Raw genomic sequence first — 24,659 nt, forward strand, 5'->3', positions numbered from 1 at the left:
TGTTATATTTTTGTCTTTTAATATGTAATAACTTAAATATTTAAATGTATTTGAATAATCTTTTGGGCACATGAGAAAATACATTACCAAACATGACTGGAAGCGCTGTCCAATGCCTTTCGCCTCAGCTAATAAAAAAACTACAACTACCAGGGAGCACCGAGTCTCCCAGTTTCCGATTTACCGTTACCACGGGAGACCGAGGGAAGCTACAGGCTCTGAGCACCCAAGGCAGCCACCATTAGCTACGAAACATCGATTTTGAACTGTTTTCCAATATATTTGCTGATTTAACGTACTTTATCTGCAGGGAATCTTTAAATTTGTGAGTCATGATTTTATGAACGTCTCTAGCTGACGGTAACAGTTTACCATTGGCCACTTAACACTAGCCGCTAACTAGCTAAGTCAGCAATCTATGCTAAAGTAATCGTCACATTCACCAAATGCTGGAGCCTGGAAATTTCAATGTGCCTGTTATTTGTGTAATGTAACATTATCGCCACAACCATGTTTATATACCTCAGCAAAAAGGTAAGTTCGCAGTTATCTGACACAGCTCACTGGCCACAAGTACGCCAGGAGGACGTAGTGTTGGGTAACAGTTATCTCCCGTGTCTTGTAGATCGCTATTCCCAATAATATCCATCTAAAATGTGTGTCTTGGAACAAAGATCAAGGCTTCATCGCTTGCGGAGGAGACGATGGTCTTCTGAGAGTACTGAAGCTGGAGACTCAGACAGGTAAGATAGTTAAAAAGGTGCACGACTAACAGAGGCATGCACACAGAAGGATTTCCTGCACCTCAGAGAAACCCTTTGATGGTTAGAGAAAGTAAACAATGATTTGCGTTAACGTTAACAACTATAAACACGTGCAACTAGGATGACCAGGTGTCCTCTTTTTTTTAATGTGCGACTGCAAGGTAATTAATGTAAGATTATCCTCCAAAACTAAAAATTTAAACAGCATCCCACCTTTTGATTGGCTTTACAGGGTCTCAGTAAAACATGGCACACTCAAAGGAGCTTTAATCATCTTTCTTTTCCATTTTTAGTGTTCCATTCATCCTTCATCAGTTTGTCTTGACCATGTCTACGTGACTAAATTGACTAATTGATGCTGCCGTCTAATTGGTTGATGATATGTTTATGTTAAATGATAGTTGAATAGGTTTACCTAATGGGTGTACCTAAGAGCTATTTTGCATAAACAACCTGCTTGTCACTGGTAGCATTACAGTATATTGATGTCACATTGTCGCAATGACGAATAACACCCCATACATTCAGCTGTGTGCATTTGTTACAGTCCAAGTTGTTATGTAATGCAAATGTGATTCGGATTTAAGGTATTTTGAAATGCTCTTAAAGCGTCTTGGAAATCGTTTTACACTTTCATAATACTGTTGGCTCAGCTCTTGTGCCGCTATGTTCAGTCAACCTGCTGTTATTAGTTAGGGCCACTGTTTCTTAATGTTTGAGAAAATGTGTGAAATGATTGATGAAATTAGTGTTTTTTTTGTCTGCTGCATTTTATAAGCCCTTTTATTAAATTATGTTTTATTTTTCTTTATTAATTTATACATTTGGACATTTATTGCATAATATTGTGATTTTATTATCCAATTCAGGGTCAGTTGGTGTACCTACACCAACTTTCACAGGGCAAGAGACTAGGTATATCCTAAACAGGTTGCAAGTAAAAAAAAAAAAAAAGAGAAAAAACAAACAAAATTTGATCAGTTTCAGCATCTTATGTCTTATTGTCTTTGTAGATCTTTTTGCATGATTTTTAAATCATTACTTTCATATTTACTTGTCCAAACCTATTTTGGGAAACATGATTGTATATTTGCTAACCATTATAAACACCTCTGGAACTACAGTTACTTGGTGATGATCTGATCTCTTTTACCGTCCTTTGTAAACAGATGATGCTAAACTTAAAGGTCTTGCTGCACCCAGTAATCTTTCAATGAACCAGACTTTAGAGGGACACAGTGGTGAGTTATTTTGTATTAAGTATTTTTTGGCCAGTTTTAGTTATAGGATATTAGTATTCACAATTCTAAAATGAGACATCAGAAAATGATCTAATATTCAATAACTGCCTCCCATGCAGGTGCAGTGCAAGTGGTCACGTGGAATGAACAGCATGAAAAGCTGACGACCAGTGATCAGAATGGACTCATCATTGTGTGGATGCTTTATAGAGGTGATTATTCCATCCAGCTTGTACTGCTGCTCCTGGTGCAGCAGTATAAGCAGAGACACCCAGACCTCCCTTTCCCTGACCACATGCTAAAGCTCTTCCAGGAGAAGACTCAGGCGTTCCCAAGCTAGCCAAGTGTTGATTCTGTTCATGTTGATGTAGCGTCTTCAGTAGGAGAAACGTTTTATCACTCATCTAAGTGACTTCTTCAGTCTCAGCTGGCTGCAGGTTTCACCAGGCTTGTAAACAGTACATTTGCATTATGAAACTAGCACCACTGACATACAAAGGACTGTGAGGTCCGTTTCTTGATCATTAATATGCAAATTGTCATGACCGTTCATGAACTACTGATCAATGGCAATTGATCAGTGGCCATGAGTACCATTCACAGAGAGTTGGGTAGTACCTTCGATTAAAGCATTGTAAGATGGTGAAAGACGCACCCTCAGGGCCTCCCATCAATTCAGAAATGGTCTTTCCCTTTTTATGTAAATGGTCTCCTTGACTACCCGCTCAAACCAGCGTTCCTCCCTGTCCAGGATGTGTACATCCTCATCATTGTCCTGGCCTGAGGAGTTAGCTCGTCTGTGTTGTGCCATCCACTTAGCCAGAGATTGTCTGGCTTCCCCGATGTTTAAATCATGACAATCCTCCTGGGACTTTACAGCGCACACTGAATTACTCTGTTTGTGCCGGGGAACCCGATCTTTGGGGTGGACCAGTTTTTGGCACAGCATGTTTTGGGCTTTGACAGCCACAGAGACACGGTGTTTAGAGAAAACGTGTCTCAGCTGTTCCGATACTCCAGACACATAAGAGATCACTAAAGGTTTTCGATTGGGCAGCAGTTGTCTTTTTTCTCTCCTGGATTGCTCGGAGCTTTCTTTAGGTTCCTTCCCAGCTTTGACAAATATCCAGCTGGGATAAGCACATTTACTCAGGGCCCTCTTGATATGATGTTCTTCTGCTTCTCTGGCCGCTGTATCTGTGTTGTAGTGTCCTGATGACACCCAGTTTGTGCTCCAGTGGATGATGAGAGTAAAACTTTAAATACTGATCCGTATGCGTTGAAAGTTGATCTCACAGCCCACATCCTGCCAGTGTCTTCCAGGTTACTTCCTTCAGAATCCCACAAGCTCGCCAAGCTTCATAGGGCTCCTTCCACAATCTGGTTCACACTTGGTTTCGAACTCATACAGTAGCTCAGGTTCCTTCCTCATCAGATAGGTGAGATTTAATGTCCTTATAAGCAGTTTTAGTAATTGGGGAGCGAGCCATTAGAGCCTCTGACCCTGACATTGACCTTGGGTGTGACCCAGTCGACATGGCATCAGATACCTATGCCCCCTCTTATGGGTGGTGGATCCACAGGAGAATGAGGTCGTCCGTCTTTTGCGCTGAGCCAAGCCCAAGTTGTCAGGCAGTCACGCTCAATTACATACTTTCACTCTGTGTCTGGGTACAGCGTGACCCAATGGTAACCACATGCCGGACAGAGTAAGTATGTCCTTAGTTCTTTTCTTTATTAGCATTATTTGATCATTACTGCATGCAGGCAAAATACAGAAACAGGTAAAAAAAAACAAAAAAACATGTCTTTAACATTTTTTTTTTGGTCTATTAAGGTGCATGGTATGAAGAGATGATCAACAACAGGAACAAGTCAGTAGTGAGGAGCATGAGCTGGAATGCAGATGGTCAAAAGATCTGTATTGTGTATGAAGATGGGGCTGTCATCGTTGGATCTGTAGATGGTAAACTGCTGCTTACTTAACAAAAATAATATTTGTGGAATTTTCTGAGTATGTAAATATGAATATATCCTTTATTATATATCCTCATCTCTTAAGGAAATCGGATTTGGGGTAAGGAGCTAAAGGGAAGCCAGCTTGCTCATGTGGCATGGTCGCCGGACAGCAAGATACTCCTCTTCGGCATGGCAAATGGTGAAGTACACATCTATGACAATCAAGGAAACTTCATAGTAAGTTTGTAAGCTTAAAAACAGTTAATTCTGTATGCTACTAGAATAGCTTTGCATGATTCAGAGTTGAACATAATGCTGTTTTTTCTTATAGTTATAGTTCCTTATAGTTGAGCAAGTTAATGAATTGTCATAAACTCTAGTTTTCTAGCTACCTTAATTGTTTCCATCCCCATCTCTGCCTCTATTCCACTGTGATAAAGTATGACAGAAACTAGCATGACCATAAATAAACATGAAAACCAGCTGAGACTCGATATAAAACAAGTGCATATAAAAGTATTAAATAATGCAACTATAATATTTATTTTTTTTATTTTACTTCACTGTGACTCAAGCAGAGGAAGGATATATGCTAACTCTTATTGACTCGTGTTGGCTTTCAGATGAAAATGACCATCAGCTGTCTTGTCAATGTGACTGGAGCTGTCAGTATAGCAGGTATCCACTGGTATGCAGGAAGCGGGGGTTACGTCGAGCCGGACTGTCCATGTCTCGCCATCTGTTTTGACAATGGAAGGTGTCAGATCATGCGTTATGAAAGCGATGAAAGTAAGCCACAAAAACAAAATTTAATTTCAAATTTCGTCACTCGTGTTAAATTAAACCTTTTTACAGTTCTTTTTTTGGTGCTCATACCCCTTTTCTTCAGACCCAGTGTGCATTGATACTCTGATGAATGTGGTCAGTATCCAGTGGAACCACTGTGGCAGTGTGCTGGCAGTGGCCGGTTCCCTTCGAGGTGCAATGGAGAAAGAGTTCAATGTGGTGCAGTTCTACACTCCGTTTGGAGAGGTGAGCATTATGGCTTTGATATAAGATGGGATTTTGCTGTTCTATATACCATCTGGTACTGTCATTTGGATCCAGGTTAAGCATGCATGGGGAGCTGATATTGTTGGAAATCTTGGCTCAAAGTTCACTGATCAGAGGAGCCTGATTTTTGACTTACATAATTTTATCTAGACTTTCAACACATTTTGTACTGCTTAGTACAATAATCAGTAATCCTCAGTAATCTACGAAAGGGCAACAATATCAGCATGATCTCAGTACTGAGGAGAGTCTGTACCATAGAACGGATTTAATCGATAAAGAAGATTTTACTCTGCAGCAACAAGCAAACAAACCCACTACACCAAATTAGTTTGTCTTCAACCATCTCTCCTACAAATGCACACTTTTTTCTTTTAAGCTAGCTTTGTGTAGGGGGCCGATGGGTCATTTCAAGAAAATAAGTTTACAGTTGAAACACTGAAACTTAAAAAACCTGAAAAAGATGAAAAACCACTCTTATTCATATACAAAAATGGGCATTTCATATTCCACAGGTCTGATGAAAGAGTCAGTTTATAAAGATAACAGTCTTCCTGCAAGTCTCTAGACAGTGGAATTAGAACAGCAATTTTCTTTTTATTGTTGTTGTTGTTTTTTGTTTTGTTTTGTTTGTTTTCACTTGCTTGTCAGCAATGCAAACCAAGCTCTGGATATAGATGTACAGGGACGATTCCAGGGAAGCAGTAGTGCAGTCTATTAGTCAGTCCCAGTGGGTGTTGGACTCCACCCACAAGTACAAGCCAGCAAGAGCTTGAGAGATGGATCGGTGCAGCATCAGTATTGTGGATGTGGATGCTGTATCAGTCTGTTTTGGTGAGGAGAGTTAAAATGTACTTCTGCTGTCACCTTTGACCACTGTTGGTAGTTACTAAAGAATAAAGTCTGGATATCTTTGAAATAAGTGTCAGAAAATGGATAGACAGTGTTCTTAAAGACAGCCAAACACTGTCTTTTAACTTTGTGCACATTTTGGACTGAAACCATTGTGATTACTGAGAAGAACTCTTTGGATGTTTGTACTTCACAGGTTTGGTTAGTTGAAGTGATATTAAAAAGTTGTGTGACATTTTTTTCGTTAATGATCTTCTTTGTCTGTGCAGCATCTTAGAACTCTCAAAGTGCCTGGGAAGCAGATGTCAGGAGTTGCCTGGGAGGGAGGAGGGCTGCGCATTGCCCTGGCTGTGGAGTCCTTTATCTACTTTGCCAACATTAGACCAGATTATAAGGTGCATGCCAACACATGTGATTCATGAAAAATGTCTTTTGCCCTGGTGAACATGATGGTAAATCTCTAGGTTTATCATTGTTTGGAAGGTTTAATCTGCTTTGATAGCTAAAACAGTAGAGCTAAGCAGTCTATGATCATATGTCTGGGTTTAGCTGTATCTATCCATCCTTTTTCTGTCTTGTAACAGTGGGGCTACTGCTGCAGCACGGTGGTGTACGCCTACACAAAGCCAGAACGCCAAGAGTACTGCGTGGTATTCTGGGACACTAAAAACAATGAGAAGTTTGTCAAGTATGTCAAAAGCTTGATGTCCATCACCACCTCTGGGGACTTCTGCATCCTGGCTAGCAAGGCAGATGACACCCAGCCTCAGGTATGAGCGCCTATAGATTACATGACCTTAAAGTGATAGTAGAAGCAACCAAAATACTGACAGATCTCTGCTGTTTTCAAACACTACAGACTACTTTAATACACAAATTACTACTCTGTATGACTTTAAAGGTACTTTTTGTAATTACCCTCTGCAGAATTTTACTGAAAAATTTGCCACCAGGGGGAAGCCATTTACAAGTGGGTGTGTTCTGCTCTCTGATGTGTGCTACAGTGTAACTTTTGATATTATGTTTTAGCTTCTCACCAGGCGTTGCCTCTTCCTTGGCCACCACTGCAAATAAGAATATGTTAAATAAAGGTTCCACAGACTTACAGTGCTAGTCTTCTACTGGTGCTATTTGGAAAATAGAGCACTAATTTAACTAGTTTTTCTCTTCAACACAGCATGCACATTTTGGAAGTAAAGTCATAGATCTATGACTTTACTATATGATATTATTTCTTTAAATTGTGCTGATAATTTTTATTTTTGTTATTTTTGAAAGTTTAAAAATAATTCTTAAACACAAGAATTTACAAAAAGTATCTTTAAGGTTCATACTGAAGGGCTGGGCGATATGGACCAAAATTAGATGGATGGTTGGATAGCGAGAAAGAGAGACAGAGACAGAGAGGGTTTATTTAGATGGCTTTACATTCCATCAGACCGACTTAGAGACACGGGGGAAACAAATGCTAACAAATTAGCTAACTATAAGAGCTGCAAAACAAAGAGTTAATTTATACCCAGAGTTAAGTTATTTTAACAAAATTAAAAATGACATAAGAAAAATTTTAACAAAAACTTAAATATAACTAAACAGCATAAATCATTTTTACACTACACATTCCACATTGCATTCCCTATAAGGAATACTGAATGAGTTAAAGTAAATTAAGTTCTGAACATAGACAGGTTAACATTAAGTTAACTTCTCTAATAGAACTCATGTAGATTCAATAAATGTCAGATGTAATGAGAATGTATGAAAACAAAAATTTTCTTTTGTTACTTTGTTATTTCTGTTTTTATTTATTAATTGTTGTTTTTAAGTTTTTATGCAGTGTAACTAAGATAAAGATAATTAAAATGTGTTGTGTAGAGTATTGGTGCATAAAGTTACCAACTTTATAGTCTGCAAATGTGGCCAGGGTTTAAACATGAATAAGGCACATGCCATTTTCTGAGTGATAAAAATGATTGTTTTTAATTCCTTGGCTTTGAAGAGTAATTTCCTTCTCAGTGTGCTCCAACTGCAAAACCTTGTTTGCTAAAATTTTAAGTTATTATTTGTTGTTGGACCAGAACTTCAGGTTCTGAGAGTTGGATACAAGCACTGGTGATTCTTTACATTGCTATGAAATTATGTTGCTATATCTTTTAAAAATCAATATATCGCCCAGCCATAGTTGTAGAGTTAGAGAAATCCAGCAACAGAGGTAATAAAAACAGTGGATTTGGACTAGTGTGAGGATCACAAATGTTTCTCTGCTGTTTTGCCTCCTGTTTTTTCTAATCCGTCGCCACACAGGAGGATGCTGAGGTAGAATCTGCGAGTCATGGGAGGGTAATGTACAATTTAAAAGCTCACACCCCCAAAAAAGAGGACAATTTGTTATGACATAAAGTTTTAAATTGACCTGCAGGATAATGTCACTCCATTTTGTGTTTTTCAGTATGTCCTGATTTTGTTCAACTCCATCGGGACACCACTTGACTCAAAATACATAGACATCGGTGAGTTTCATATGATGAGAAATACTTGTGGTGCAGCATTGGTATGATTAAGGCCACTGTTTGTCTTTAAGTCAGTGTGAGAGATCACACCACATTCATAGAGACATAGCTTACATCCTACCTCCAGCCACCCAGCTTCCTTTAGCACTGAACACTGGCTGCCTTTATGTTGCTCAGTGGGCTTTGCATATCCCAACTTGATAAACAGCGTTAAATGAAGTGTGTGTCAAACAGTAGGTCTGGAGACTGTTTGAGAATTTCTCCACAAAATTTAATTTGCAGAAAATGTTCAAGGTGTGCTGTGAGATTACTGCTGTCACCCACAATAACCTTGAGCATCTGTATGAAATGAGGGTCCTCTCAAGGGCACAGCATGCTTTTACATATTGAGACCCTGATGTTTTAACCACGGAGAAGCTTTGATCTTTTCAGAGCTGGCACTGTTAGATTCACACAGTCCCATGCTGTTATATATTTTAATCTTCTCCCTCATGTGATGCTCACTTTTTTATTTCTTCAGATCCAATGTTTGTTACCATGACTAAAACCCACGTTATCGCTGCATCCAAAGAAGCTTTCTACATGTGGCAGTATAGAGTGGCAAAAAAACTGACTGCCCTGGAGATCAACCAAGTGACAAGAACAAAGAAGGAGGGAAGGGAAAGGTGAGCTCACATGTTGCAAACTGGTCACGGGGACTGGACGGGTATAGAACAAAGCCAGGTATTAGCCAGAGAGTAAATCATGGAAAGATACGGGAAGGCCAGGTCACCACAGTGTTAGAATCTGTGAGCCAGTGGATGAAACCACAGGTTTACTGTCTCACTGTTGCTGTGTGAGACTTGATAATGACGGTGCAATAAAAAGGCTTCATTCATGTGAGTTTCCAGACCAGCGGCTTGGTGTGAACTAATGTTCTGCCAGATCTATCCTAACACCTGGATTACAAGTCACGTCAGGTGAACTAGAAGCTGTTTGCCTGTCTGGCTGTCTGTCTCTGTGGCTCCTTCTCATGTGTTCTGACTTCCTGCACCTCCAGGGTCTATCACATCGACAGCACTCCATCTGGAGCTAGTGACACCAGCCCAGATTTCACAAAGGCCTTCACAGTAAGAACGTTGTGTATCTCCTGTCTTACATTTCAATAAAGTGACACTTCTTCTGTTCTAAACTTAACACTTATTATCTGATTACATTCAAATTAAACACTCTTATCTCTGAACTCTCAAGTGTTTCTGTTAATGCAATTAAAATATACAGATATATGGCTTTAAAAGTACTTATTTAACTACTGACTGGTGAGAAAAGGATATTTTTTATAATTTAAAGTAAGATGGATTATTGTGATTCTCACGTTGTGTATGTGCACTTATGTTTTATTTCAGGCAACTCGAGATCCCATCTGTTGCATTACAGCTACAGATAAGACCCTGATTGTGGTATGTACAAACCTGAATTTATAAAAGATGCACATGAACAAAAATACAGACCGCAGAAACTTAACAACCTCACACCCCCAAATACAGCTGATTAAAGCTGTAACTATTGCATGTGAATTGTGTGCCTCCTTTCTCTCTGTCTTGTGCTCAGCCTCCCCAAGTAAAGTCTGAATGTGAAAACATTTCTTCATAGTTAAACAAATATTAACCAGAGTTTTCTTCAGTCTGAGAGGCTGGTCTGTGACATGATTAAGCTAGCTATAACTGGAGTTGATTCATATGAATATGTTGTTTTTATATGTTTTTTTATATAATTTGTATATGTGAATATTCATGTTTTCTTTGCTTGCTGTATCCACGTCAGTCTGGCAATGAACCATATAATGGAATCAAGAGTAAAATAACTGTGTGTACGTCTTCACAGGGTCGTGAGTCTGGCACCCTCCACAGATACAGTCTCCCAAATGTTGTTCTCGTCCAGAAGTACACTTTGAACAACAGAGCCCATTATCTCTCCCTAAACTGCAACTCAAGGTAAGTGTTGGTGTTTTATGGTGTTACAGGTTAGCACCAGTAACAGGTGTGCTTTACTGAGTAATTTTAGGTTGTATTTTTGAGTCTAATGTCGTCGTGTATAATGCTTATTTTTCTTCAGTCGTCTGGCCATAATCGACATCGCGGGTATTATGACTCTGTTGGATCTGGAAGTTCACACTTCCACAGATAATGGGACTGGAAACCAGCCATCCACAGGAGATCCATCTAAGTTTGAGCGCAAAGATGTTTGGGACATGAAGTGGGCAAATGATAACCCTGATCTGTTTGCTATGATGGAGAAGACCAGGATGTATGTATTTAGAAACTTAGACCCAGAGGTGAGTCCTTAAGTAGTATGCCTGATGTACAGCTCCAACTTAGACTGCACTAACATTAATGTTATTCTTAGTGAGGGTAATTTGTTTATTTAAAAAACAGGAACCCATCCAAACATCTGGATACATCTGCAACTTTGAAGATCTGGAAATCAAATCTGTCCTACTTGATGAAATCATGAAGGTAAATGTCTGAAACAAGTTGCATGAAGCCCAAATATAATATGTAATGCAGTCATATTTATTTTTAACTATGTTTACACAAGTATGTCTGTTTTTGAAAGACTATAAGATGTTAAGGGTGAATATGTAGGCATTTTATTTGGAAAGTTCAGTGCTAGCTAGCTAATCTTGACTCAGCTCAGCCGACTCGGACAGGTCGGTTTTAACACGTATCCACATCATTCAGCTGCTTTTCCAGCGAGTTCCTCATCCTGCACTCAGTCTACAGTTCAATCGCCCTGCATAGGAGCTGTGACAGTAGTTTTCACTTGCTCTGCAAACTGCACAGACCATTACTCTTAACTGCTACAGGTTCTGGTCAGACTGACCAACAGCAGTTTGACACTGTGACCTTGGCAATCACCTAAATTATTGACTATGCCATGGCCCCAGCGACTGAAATTTCAAAATAAAATATTTGACACTGCTATTCTTAATTATCATTTAAATAAGGAATATTCCATTACAGGATCCAGAGAGACCAAACAAAGACAACCTCATCAACTTTGAAATCCGCTCCCTGAGAGACAGTCGGGCACTGATTGAAAAAGTGGGCATTGAAGAAGCTTCGCAGTTCATTGAAGACAATCCTCATCCAAGACTTTGGTAATTAAAAAACTTTCCACCTCTGTTCTTAATTCAATATTGTTTTTTTAAATATATATATGTAGTAATCAAGTCTTTATTTTATCCTTTTCATTCTTTCAGTGTTCTGCTACAATTTCCTTTTGCAGTGATTAAATTTTCTTTGCATGTTTTGGTGCTACATTATTTCTGTAAGCCAAAGAACACTCTCCTTTCTAAATCTGCCAGGCGTCTGCTTGCTGAGGCAGCCCTCCAGAAACTGGACCTTAAGACGGCTGAGCAGGCTTTTGTCCGTTGCAAAGACTATCAGGGCATTGAGTTTGTCAAGCGCCTGGGAAACTTGCAGAGCGAGCCAATGAAGCAGGCTGAAGTGGCGGCTTACTTTAGCAGGTTTGAGGAAGCTGAACGCATGTACCTGGATATGGATCGCAGGTACAGTGGCTTTTTCTGGTATCCCAAAAAAATCTCCCTACTACCTCCCATTTAAATTTCCTGTAGTGAAGTGAATTATTAATGTTGCTCCAGTACATATTTCTTCCCCCATCCTGTGAAATATGGTGCAAAATGACCATGTCTGTCACTGCAGGGATCTCGCTATCAGTCTCAGAATCAAGCTTGGAGACTGGTTCAAAGTGTTGGCCCTGCTCAAAAGTGGTTCTGGGGACAGTGATGATGCTCTGCTTGAACAAGCCAACAATGCCATTGGAGACTACTATGCTGACAGACAGAAGTGGTATTGAAGTTTTATTCACCCCTTTTTTCTGAGGTTGTTGATTCTCTCTTACAATCTAATCTTCAAGTGTTACTGGTTTCATTTTTTCATTTTTTAAACTTTATGATACATGCCCACAGAATCTGTCATTTTCATCCTTCATCCTTTATAGTCTATCAAATCAGATCTGCAGTGCATTCATTTGTGCGGATGGGATGAGGTGGCCAGTTCTCAGTTGAATAAAGTTGAACTTCAGGCTACTTTATGCAAACTAGAGGTGTCCTGTGTAACCGAGTGCCTCTGGATACCTGCAGACAACTTTTAACACATATGCAACCACTTCATGTTAATAATGAAGTGGCTGCTAAGATGTTATGTTAGGCCTTTTCAATCTGATCCTGAGCAGAATGTAATTGAGGAAGACATTACTCGAAATAAAAATGGAGACAATCATGGAGGCAACGAGATGAGAGGGTCTGCGTCGACTGCTCCTGTATGCCAGCCATGAGGAGAGGTGTATATCTGGTCATCAGTTGTTAGACCTCAAATTGTGGCTCTGACCTCTGTTGTTTGTGATTATTCATTTTAGAGATTATGTGCTCCTGTCATACAGTCATCAGATGTGTCTGTCAGTCTGAACAGCTGGCTCAGTCTCACTCGGAGAACACTGGATTTAAGAGCTGACTGAACTGGCATGTAGTGACTATTGTTTCACTTTCAGATTGATTGTCAGCTGATTGTTTACTGCTGTGCAGGAGACTGTCTAATATTTTCACATCTTTTATATTTCGTAAACCATTTTTAACTCGTTATCCAAGTACACTCCTTGTTGGAGAAAATTGTTGGGAAAACATTTGATTTAATCTGAAGCACTCGAACTCTTGGTTGGCAAAATGGATCAGCTGGATTGGGAGAGAAGTGCAGAGAACAGCCGCAGCTTTTTTTTCCCCTTTTTAAAAAAAAAAAAAACTTTAAATATGATTTCTTTTCAAGGGTCAGTGCTGTGCAGTACTATATTAAGGGTCGTAACCAGGAGAGACTCGCCGAATGCTACTACATGCTAGAGGACTACGATGGCCTTGAACGTTTGACCGCCGCTCTGCCAGAGAATCATAAGCTGTTACAGGTGAATCAGATGCTCTTGGATCAAATATATATATATATATATTAGGGGTGCAACGATACTCGTATCGATATTGAACCGTTCGATACAGTGCTTTCGGTTCGGTACCCATATGTATCGAACAATACAAAATAAATTTTTAAATTGTTTTATCAACTTTCTTTCTGACGATGCTGTCTGTGCTGAGCGCTCAGTGGATCTGCGCTCGACAGTTCAGCCTAGGCGGAGTAGTGGAACGCAGATTCACTGAGCGCAGGGCAAGCTAGCGAGACAGAAGTTAAGCTCTCCTTGCAACATGGCAAATTGAACCTCCCCCACCCTCATTCAGATCTGGCGTTTGGAACTATTTTGGTTTTCATGTGAGGTATGACCCTGAAGGTAAGCGTCATGGACTAAAGTAAAACAGTATGTTGGATGTGCCACGCAAAGCTCAATTACATGGGTGGGAGCTAGTGTGTTAGCGCAGTTAGCTCATTAACGTGTTGGCCGTCCAGCCCCATGCACGGGCCATCTGTGGTAGCTCGTTAACGGAGATTTGCCAACGTCATTTCAAAGAGATTTACGCTGACAGCACTAGTGGGAACACAACAAATATGACTGCACATTTACACCGACATCATCCTAGTGCAAAGACAAGTGGAAGCAGACAAAAACAACAAGCACGCATGCTACAAACTTTACCCGAGTTATTTAGACAGCCGTTAGCACATGATTCTTCTTATGGGGACCTGATATGTTTAATATGCTGCTGAGAATATAGCCCAGAAGAAGCATATAGTATAGCTTTTATTTTGGAAAGAGCCATTTCTCTGTAATAAACTCTCTTTTCCAAAGATGAGTGATTCCTCAATCAGATACAGGGCTCACAAAATCGCCTGCCCGACGTCCCGGGGCTAGCGATTCTTCCAGTCGGGCTACCAAAATCTATCTCTGCCCTGCCCGTCGGGCTATCGTAGGAAGGAAAAATATATGTCAATGGTTTTGCATTCTTTCGGAAATGTAGCTGGGTAATTATGTCATTGGCATCGGTGAGCCACTGCCAATATGTGACATATTGAAATCGCGTTTGAATTTGCGCTTGTTTTTTGCTTTCACTTTGCAATTGCGTGAACTGTGTATTGGTGAGTGATGATAATTTGTGCACCAATTCCTCTGACATCGTCTTATCAATCGTTAGCTTACTATGCAAACATGACAAGTGAAATCTCCTGCAGCAAGCTTAAACATGTGAGAGGTTGATCGCGCAGAGAATCGCTGAGCTTATGTGAGTGCGTGTGTAAAAGCAGCAGGATATATATTGTAGCGGGTCAGGGCTGTTCGGGGTTCTGTTTGTACAGTTATGTTTTGTTTATGTTGCCATAGTGACGGGTGACGCCCTCTCGCTGCGACGGTGTGTCCTTCCGGGGTCAGAGGGCGCCCTGTGTGTTGTTGTTGTTGCTGTGCTGTTGCCGCGCTGAGCAGTTAGCTAGCGGCAGTGTTCTTCTGCAGATGTCAATAAACGGCTGTGCTCCCTGGCTAGCTCACGGGAAGCAAGACCAAACGATACCTCCGTCTCCTCCTTGTCTGAGCTCGCCACAATATTTTAGTTCTGCTGAGCCAAGTAAGACAGGTCAGGGTGAAGAAGTGACAGCCAAAGAAAAGCTTACCACAAAACGGAAAAGTTATGACAAATCAGACTATAAGGCAAAAAGAAAGTGCAGCTTTATGGTTTCATGGACAAAAGAATTTCTGTGGCTGCAATATGACAAGTGAAATAACCAGGGCTGCACATAAGTGGTCCGCAGGTGCGCATTCGCTGTCAAAATAAAAAACGGGCACAAGATAAGAAGTTGCAACACGTGTTTACATACATAAGATTTTCAGGAGGAGGACAGACATTTGTTTAGAACTCTTAAAGATGTCGAAGAAGCAAGCTCCTTTAAGCAATTACTGTGATGTTCCTCCACCTCCAAAGTAATGTCAGAAGGAGTCCGAACCACAAAAGAAGCATGTATTCTCGGAAAAGTAGTTGCAGGAGGTGAGCTGGCTTCAAACAAATGATGAACGCAGAGAGATGTGGTGCGGAATGTGCCGTGAAAATTTAATAAATGAAAAATTAAAAAGGCATGAACATTTTTTTTGTATCGAAAAAATATCGAACCGTGACACCAAAGTATCGAACCGAACCGAACAGTGAATTTTGTGTATTGTTGCACCCCTAATATATATATAGATAGATAGATAGATATGTACAGTGCCAGTTTCTTTAAATATGTTACCTTAAATCACAATCACTCTTCAACATCTTTTCTATATTTATGCTGTAGGAGATCGGTCAGATGTTTGCTACAGTTGGCATGTGCGAACAGGCTGTGAACGCCTACCTGAAGTGCAACCAGCCCAAAGCTGCCGTCGATACGTGTGTCCATCTGAACCAGGTGAGAGGTGGAAAGAAAAACTTTGGCGCCACAATTTCTGAGCAACGCTGAGTGATTTACAGTCAGTGAGCCTCCTGCTGTCCTCCCACTCCCAACCTATGCCTGAGTGATATTTAGCTCCGGGGTGTGAATGCTTATCTCAAAGTCACTGGACTCTTCCAGTGTAAATGTTGGCCCAGGAAAATAGGAACGACACCTGAAAAACCAAGGATGGAGCTGTCTTACAGGTAGATTTAGTTTAAAGGATGTTAAATCTGTGCTTTATTGGCGGTCTCCTCTTCTAAAAGAATATGTCATTAGGAGCCCCAGCTTCCTTCCTTAAGGGCGGTTTCTCCTGCTGTGTTAATACTGCACATTTGACAAAAAAACAGGCAAGCTGTCAGCTACTTTGCCTGTAACCATCTTGTTGTCTTAGATCCCAGATCTCTGAAAAACAGTGTTTGTGCCTAAATTGTCCATATCTGCTCTCCAAACCCGTCACGACACACTGCTGTTGCTTTTGTGACGAGATAATTAAGAACAGCAGTGTTACATCCGAGTAATGCCCATTGGATTCGGGATATTAATTGCAGTTCTAACATGGATTCATGTTAAAAACTGTGATTTCTCATAATAATTATAGAAATACATTATTTTTAAATGACCATTTTTCTCTCGAAAGTTTTTTATTTTATGGTTTAATCATAAATTTACAAAAACAAAAAACTTTTGCCCATGAGAGATTCAGTTCTGATCATTCTTTTTGTGACAGATTCTATAGGTATACATACTGAAAATCTCAGCACTTCCCAGAAATAATAGCTTATTGTAATCTCCCTGCTGGGAGGCATTGTACACAGAGGGACAACACAGAGAGACAAACAACCAATAGTCATTTTCACACTTACAGGCAATTTGGAAACACTAATTTACTTAACTTGATGAACATGAACAACGTTTGACAGTAGTAGGAAGTACCTGGAGGAAGCTCGCACCCACATGAAAAAGATGATAAAAAGACATATTTACTTTTTATTTGTATTGAATGTTTTTCCTGCAGTGGAACAAAGCAGTGGAACTTGCCAGGACACACAATATGAAGGAGATTAAATCTCTCCTTTCAAAATATGCGTCACATCTTTTGGAGAAAAATAAAACTCTGGAAGCAGTGGAGCTGTATCGAAAAGCTCACCATTTTCTTGATGCAGCCAAACTCATGTTTAAGGTAAGTCAACATTCTTTTTCATGTAAACCAGCTTTATAGATTAATTTTAAACACATATATAATTTTTATTTTGCTGTATGTTTTCATTAGTCAAGTTAGATCCTACATTTAATATGGACTTAAATTAGAAAGTCCTTAAAAAGTTAAATGTACCATGCCTTTACTCACACTTTGCCTCAAGTTTGCCAAAGTGTATTAACTCTTTACGCCTTGAAAGCCTACTAGGAGCATCCCTTAACGATATTTCCTGAATGGTTCCTGTCATATTTCAGGCTTTTTTATAAAACAAAATGACTGGGTTTGCATGAGATGTCAGTGAGGGTGGTCTCTGTTTGTGCAGCTACGTTCGGAAAAAAAAAGAGGAACTAAAGGTCGTCAGATCACGTTTTTATTGAGTTCATCAAATATTATCTTTTTGGGAAAAGAGTTAACAAATAAAGATTCTGGTTCGTTCCATGAAAGATCAGTCAGTGCTTTGCAAATTATGTTGACACAGAACAAATCACATCGGGAAGATAGGCCTGGTATAAACTTGAAATAAAGCAAATAAATAATACTTGTTGATGTAATACATTTGCAAAAGTTCTGAAAACATGTTTTCACTTTGTCACTTTACGCACCTGAGTGTAGGTTGCTGAGAAAGAAAAATACATTTGTGAAAGTGTAGCTTATGTTTGCAGATAGCAGATGAGGAGGCAAAGAAAAGGACACGACCTCTGAGGGTGAAGAAGCTCTACGTGCTGGCAGCACATCTAGTGGAAAATTACCACAAGCAGGTGAAGACGTCACAGCAGAGCAAAGGCAAAGGAAAGAAGACGGAGGTAAACCATGTGCACACGTACTATTCCAAATCTTTCCAGTGCATTAGACATTTTTCTGCTGTAACTGTTTGAATAAATTATTTGTGATGTGTTTCAGAGAAAAGAGTCATTCTTGTGCTTATGTGGAAAGACGTCATCTGTTTATGCACAGAGGTTTGTGTTCATATCATTGTGTGTATCTTTGTCTGTAATTAGGCGACGCATGCACTTGCTAGCCTGCTGGAGGAAGATGCAACATCTGCAGACAATCGCATTGTGGACAATGCCTGGCGAGGAGCAGAGGCATATCACTTCTTCCTGCTCGCTCAGAGGCAGCTGTACGATGGCTACTTGGAGAATGCCATGCGCACAGGTGCCAAATCACTCCTTAGTACTTATTATATTACTTACATTATATAATCATACTTTATATTCTAATATATACACATTGATTTACCTTTTTTGTTTTTCTCTCTAAAATGTGAGAATTTTCTGCTTCTCTGTTTAAAAAACTGATGCAGATGAACTTGGTTTTGTACTTTAAGTCGAATACAAAATACCAACAAGAAACCTTTCTGCTGTTCTGTTTCTGCTGCTTTAATCTGCTGAATTCTTAAACTGTACGAAATTGAGAGACAGTGAAAATATTTTTTTTATTGACTACACGAGCATTTTTGCATGTTTTGTACTGTTCTTTGTGTCTTTTAAACAGTGTGTTAGGGCTGAGCAATTAACCAAATGTCTATTTTATCATTTCCACATGCTCCAGCGGTGTGATGAAAAAATCACTGTTAAATTTTTCCCTTTCAGCTTTTTTCTTTACAGCTCATTTCCTTTACCTCTGTTGGATTTTTTTTGGACCAGCAGTGTGGCCCAAAATTACTGTAGTTATTATTTGCTTATTTAATAATGGTCATAATTGAGAAACTCTCTCATTTAGTGTAACATATTTCAAGACTGCTTATTAGGCTAAAATGTTGCCCTGTTAATCTAAATCTCATTATAGCCAATGGTAAATGGTAAATGGGCAGCAATATTATAAAAACAGGAATGAGTTTACAGAACTCACCTTCTCTCTGTCACCCTTACCTATAGACCTTTATGCTCTCGCCACAGTGTCCCTAAAGGTGCACAAAGGCTTGCCCTTCTCTCTCTAAGCAAGACGTGGAGTGTCTACAGTGCGTGCTTCTCTACAAATAAGTTTGGACAAGTCATCAGGTGTAATGGATTGTCAAAGTTTGTTCCTGTTTCTTTCATTTAAGGAATATTTCTAAATTGCGACATATGGTCTCCTTAGCTGAACTGGAAAAAATTGTCCATGCATTTGTGTCATCGCGTTTAGGTTATTGTAATTCCCCGTTTACCAGCTTGGATAAATCATCTCTTTCTCGCCTCCAAGCTATACAAAACGCAGCAGCCAGACTACTAACTCGCTCTAGCAAGCGAGCTCACATCACTCCTATTTTATGTTCTTTACATTGGCTCCCAATAGATTTTAGAATTCATTTTAAAATTATTGTTTTAACGTACAGAGCACTAAATGGCCAAGCCCCAGATTATTTATCCAAGCTTCTCACAAAATACACTACTGCTCGCCGTCTCCGCTCACAGACTCAGTTTGTTGGTTGCTCCCAGAACACGTCTGAAGACGAAAGGGGGCGGAGCCTTTCAGTCTGTGGCACCAAGGCTGTGGAACAGTCTACCTCTACAACTACGTTTGGTTGACTCTGTGAAATCCTTTAAAAAAACAGTTAAAAACTTTACTGTTTAAACAAGCTTTCTGTTGACCAATGCTTTTTACATTTTTATATGTTTAATTTACATTTAAACTCTATATTGTGTATATTGCTATTTATCGTACTGTTTAATTTAATCTCTGTGTACAGCGCTTTGTGACTACCTGTCTATGAAAAACGCTTAATAAATAAACTTTACTTACTTACTTACTTAAAGGAAAGGTGTAAGCAACAGGGAGAAAGTAAGGAAAGAGATGCAGCTGAAAAATAAGTGCCACCTAACATGGATTTTTCACAAACGTGCATAGCAAAGGGCAGATGGTGGAGAGACTGAAGGAAGAACTCTTCAGTCATAAGCACAAGTTAAAAATGGGTTGTTGCTTTTTCTTTTTTTTTATATTGCTGTGGCATATGTTCAATTTCATGTGTTTATGTCGTTTTTCGATTCTTTTTTGAAACACTGTCTTTTGTGAGAAGCAAATCATTTTCCTGGTCACGTCTGCTGGCCTTTCATAGATCTTGACATGGAGCTGAATGGTCGTATGTCTACAGTGCAAACATTCTTTGCATAGATAAGCATATTTTTACCAGATATGCAAAAAGTTCTTTTGGTTAACCGTAATCCTTCTTCTAAATTTAACATTAATCATCAGCTGCAGTGAAGCCACTTAGCCTCGATTTATGAAGGAACGATCGCAGATCAGTGCCTTGGGAAATGATCAATTTTATTTTTTCATTTACATATCTTTTGGTCTTTGGCGGTTTTGTAATTTCACTTGTCCTATACTCAGCATAAGCCTGACTTTTCACTATTTATTATTAATTGATTTTGTTGGTTTTTGTTTTGTTTTTTAAGCTCTTCACCTGCGTGAGTATGAGGACGTGATCCCTCCTGTGGACATCTATTCTCTGCTTGCTGTCTGCTCTGCAGCCAACCGCGCCTTTGGCACCTGCTCACAGGCCTTTATTAAGCTGGAATCCCTGGAGAGTCTTGATCCAGAACAGCGGCAGGCCTATGAGGATCTGGCCTTGGAGATCTTTACAAAGCACAGCCCAAAGGACAGTCGCATGATCGAGTGGAACGCATCATCAGAGGGGTGAGATTTATCACTAATTAACTTCAAACTCTATCATCAAACTGAGAGCAGCGTCATCTCCCAAAGTTGTGAAAATTATGTCTAGATGTAAACTTTTTTTATTTTATTTTACTGTTATGTTGATTTTGGCGATGATAGTTGAAAGACATGGTGGAGTATAAAGTTTGTAGCTGGTTAGTTGATTAGCAAGCTTCATCTCTAAGCAGTGCAGTGCAATGAACAGATACAGTTACTTTGTAATTACTGCAAAGTAACCAACAAGGGAAGTCTGTGAGGACTAGTGGTCATTAGAGAAACTGCAGCTATTAGCCCCAAATGTTGTGTTGTGATTCATCTCCTTAGGTTTATGAAATAAACTAAATCTAGAACTACAAAACGAGAAAACAGCCACGACTCAAAACCAGAACCGAAGTTAAACACATTTAAAATGGAGCACCGAAAGCAGGAATCAGTGGCCTCTGCAAAACTTCTGGTCTTTCCTTTGTAGCCCTTTTACTGGTGCATTGTTTTGATGACAGTATGACCTGAAGCAGCTTTCTGTCTTTTGTGTTTTTTTGTCCTTATTTTGTCAGGATGGAGGAAAGATTTCGCACTTGCATCGTAACTGGTCTGCCTGTCCAGGAGTACAGTTGTTGGATTTGCAGTGTGTGCAAACACTGCGCTCATGATCAAGAAATCAGCAAATATAACTGCTGCCCGCTGTGCCACACTCCTATACTGTAAAAGGAGAACAAAAGATGAGAAAATATAAGTTATTTTCATAGAAAAAAGAGAAATGTTAAATCATTTTAACTACTTTCAGGCTTAAAGTTTAAAGTTAAAGTTCCTGAACAGGCAGCTACAGAGGAGCTACCAAAACAAGATTCACCCTAATCTTTGACTTTTACTATAAGCAGTGTAAAATACTTTGGTTCTTTGTATCTATTTTCACGTAAATAAATAATTCTGTTAATAAAACAGCTTAAACTGTTTCTTTGTTCAACCGGGAGGAGACGCCAATGCTGAACCATGTTGAAGATCTCTTCAACATGGTTCAGCATTGGCGGAGACGCCAATTGGCGGAGACGCCAATTGAGTTAAGTTAAGCCCACTCTCTTAGCTGGGCCAGTGTCTTCACAGGAGAGCAGGAGAAGGTGGCCGGGGAATGGGAAGTGTGGGCATCTCCTGTGTTAAACTGCTGACTTCATGACCTGGAAGAGCTGGAAAAGAGAGAGACAAGGTTAGCACCAAGACCTTTTAAAGAAGACATTTCTAACATAAATTGGAGCAGAAAACGTGCAAAGTGGTGCAAAAAAAAAGTCACCAGAATGCAAGAAATGAAGTGTCTCAGTACTCCTCAAGACTAAGTGCATCCAGCCACATGAAATCTCTCTTTGTGTGGTCGCCAGGGCACAGCTTCTGTTATCCATTTTATTTTTAGTACATGGAAGAAGGACGAAATTTTCGAGGTCTGTAATTTCACATAAAAAGAAAAACTACAGAGCAAGAGGAGAGGGATCAATTTTTAAGAAATAAAACTCAAAATGTGTGAGTTTAGGCTCAGATGTTAAAACAAAAATATACAAGAATAAACGATGAAATTTTGGGGTTTCATTGCACAAGGCTGGTTCAATCTCCTCAGCCTGCACATGTCTGTGGCTGTATATTGAATATATGGAGGTTATAATTTCCTTCATATAGCCTTTAATTTGATTACATTTCTTTCTGATTTCTTGAATATGTATGACTTCATAATAGTAGAAAATTTTATGTTTTTCTCTGATTATCGTTTTTACTAATTTTGACTTTAAACTCATAAGCTTTGAGGGTATTTTTGTCATAATTTTACGGCTTGTCATGAATATTACCCCTTCTCAAGATGTCATTATATCGTTATTTATTTCTGTATTTTATTAATAATGTTTGTAATGCAGCATTAGAAAATTGAGAAGCTTTTGAACTTTAAAAAAAAATCCACATTAATGATGTGAAATGCCTCCATCACTGTTGACTGTAGGCAGACTAGTTCTTTTGTTTCATATCTTATTCTGCCCCCTGCTGGTAGGAAACTGCATCAGTGAGCTGTGTAGGTAATTACACTATATTGCCACAAGTATTTGTTCATCTGGCTTCACGTGCATATGAACTTAATCCATATTATTGAATATGATGTCGGCCAGCCCACCCACCCTTTGCAGCTAAAACACCATCAGCTCTTCTGGGTATTTTGGGATACACAATACTCATGGGTTCACTTGCAGAAGTTAAGACATTTTATTACACTGAGAAATATAAAGGTGCTAACTAGTGCAAAAAATTGTGATGCTATAAAAGAATGATTTTCATTTCAAAATAAATAAAATAGCCGTGACAGACTGGCGGCCTGACCAGGCTGTACCCTGCCTCTCGCTCTGTTGCAGCTGGGAAGACTCCAGTAAGTAAAGCTGCCTTTTGTCTGTTTTGGGAATGTTTTCTTTGTAGCACATGCCTAAGCCAAGCTGTATTTTGCCCATGTGTGGGCACCGGACCAACACAAAGAAAAACAACCATCCTCACTTTCATCTTCTTGCTTGCTTCTTTAGTTAGGTTAAAATTATTACCTAAAATGTTGCAGCCACAGTACTAGTGAGATATTATTTCTCCCTTATTAGTTTGTCTTCGCCCTTTTAACCTAGAACTGAATTTAAAATCCTTCTTCTCAGATATAAAATCCTGAATGGCCAGGCTTTATAGTAAAGACCTCATAGAATCATATTATCCCAACGGAGCACCTCACTGGGATACAGGCTTATTTGTGGATCACAGAGTTTCTAAAAGTAGAATCAGAGGCAGATCCTTCAGCTTTCAGGCCCGTCTTTTGCATGCAGGAGACAGACGCTCTCAACTTTGAAGATCAGGTTTCAAACTTTCCTTTTTGGTTACTGCTGGATCAGATGATGCTGATCACCAGGTGTCAAGTCATTTCTCATTAAAAAGGAGCTTTTCCTCCTCAGCATCACCAATTGCTACTCACAGCGGATTATCTAATTGTTGGGGTTCTCGTGGTGCACTTGGGTCAAAGCACAGGGAGCTGGCCACTGCTTCTGATTTATACGCTGGGTTAAATGCTGAGAAGGCGTTTCCCTCAAAGGATCATTAAAGATATCCTTGTTCATTTTCCACATGTCATCAAGGCTTCTGTTCACTATTTACTCATTTTCAAGCTGCCCTATCATTAGATGCTACAAACTTTGAATTAATATTTTATGCAGGAATCATTCTTTAATGACTGCATTTGTGTTTGTATCTTACCTATACTGATAACTTTGTGACCAATATTCTAAAATTTAATATAATTATAGTTTTCAGGCATTCCAACAGATTGTTTCTTGGCTTTTGTTTTAGTAGTGATGTCTTATCTGAAACCGCACCCACTTCTGAAATGTACCAACTGTCCATCCATACAGAGATCAGTTCAATGGAGTATTTGGGTTTCCAAATAGACCAGGGAGAACAAGTTTTGTCCACTGTCTGCCCTGCTTGCTCAGTTATAACACTATATGCCCTTCAGGATATCTCGAGATTTTGCTCTTGATAGTAAATGTTATATGGACTGGTTTGCTTTCCTACTTTACATGACCACTCAAAGCACTTTGAGTGTTCTGGCCATGATTTACTGCAAAACTGGAGATTGCATAAAATTATACTCACATTACAGCCTATAAAGCTTAAAAGATACACATATTGCATATACAGTATATACAAAAATGTTCCTTTATTTTTCCATACCTGGACCAATTTGTGTAAAAACAGGGGTGTCTATTCCACCTCTCTTCTTACTGTTAGTGTGTTAGTTTTATCCACTTTTATTTTTATTTCACGACATTTGCTACATTTATTTTCTGTTCAGTATCCCATCATCGTTTTCAGCACTAATGTAATCGCAGAAAATTGTACACAGCACGGCGAAGACTGATTACAGAGTGATAAAATATTTACGCGGATCGATTTAACACACCTTAAAGGACCTGGTGCGACCTGGACGCAGTTTACACATCAAAGTTTAAATACCCACTCAGAGCCTGTTAGCGGGGCAGACGTGCCGTGCCAGCCAT

At 39.4% G+C, this 24,659-nt stretch overlaps 1 protein-coding gene across 1 annotated transcript; it reads left to right on the forward strand.

Moving 5' to 3' along the window:
• The first annotated feature begins 234 nt into the window (after positions 1-234).
• wdr35 (WD repeat domain 35) lies at positions 235-21,386 on the forward strand. Its single transcript, XM_085379233.1, has 27 exons — positions 235-534; positions 626-743; positions 1,934-2,005; positions 2,125-2,217; positions 3,843-3,971; positions 4,068-4,201; positions 4,588-4,753; positions 4,854-4,996; positions 6,139-6,264; positions 6,454-6,639; positions 8,319-8,379; positions 8,900-9,044; positions 9,419-9,488; positions 9,765-9,818; positions 10,243-10,352; positions 10,474-10,693; positions 10,794-10,874; positions 11,382-11,518; positions 11,726-11,929; positions 12,084-12,230; positions 13,203-13,335; positions 15,639-15,749; positions 16,789-16,953; positions 17,634-17,774; positions 17,970-18,126; positions 20,346-20,586; positions 21,159-21,386. The coding sequence occupies exons 1-27, from the start codon at positions 511-513 to the stop codon at positions 21,307-21,309; spliced, it is 3,519 nt and encodes a 1,172-aa protein (XP_085235359.1). The 5' UTR covers positions 235-510; the 3' UTR covers positions 21,310-21,386.
• The last annotated feature ends 3,273 nt before the right edge of the window (positions 21,387-24,659 follow it).

The sequence above is a fragment of the Diplotaxodon limnothrissa genome, linkage group LG19, assembly GCF_057381915.1.
Source record: "Diplotaxodon limnothrissa isolate DT_005_m linkage group LG19, D_limnothrissa_male_GT1.1, whole genome shotgun sequence".
In the NCBI taxonomy this organism is placed as follows: domain Eukaryota; kingdom Metazoa; phylum Chordata; class Actinopteri; order Cichliformes; family Cichlidae; genus Diplotaxodon; species Diplotaxodon limnothrissa.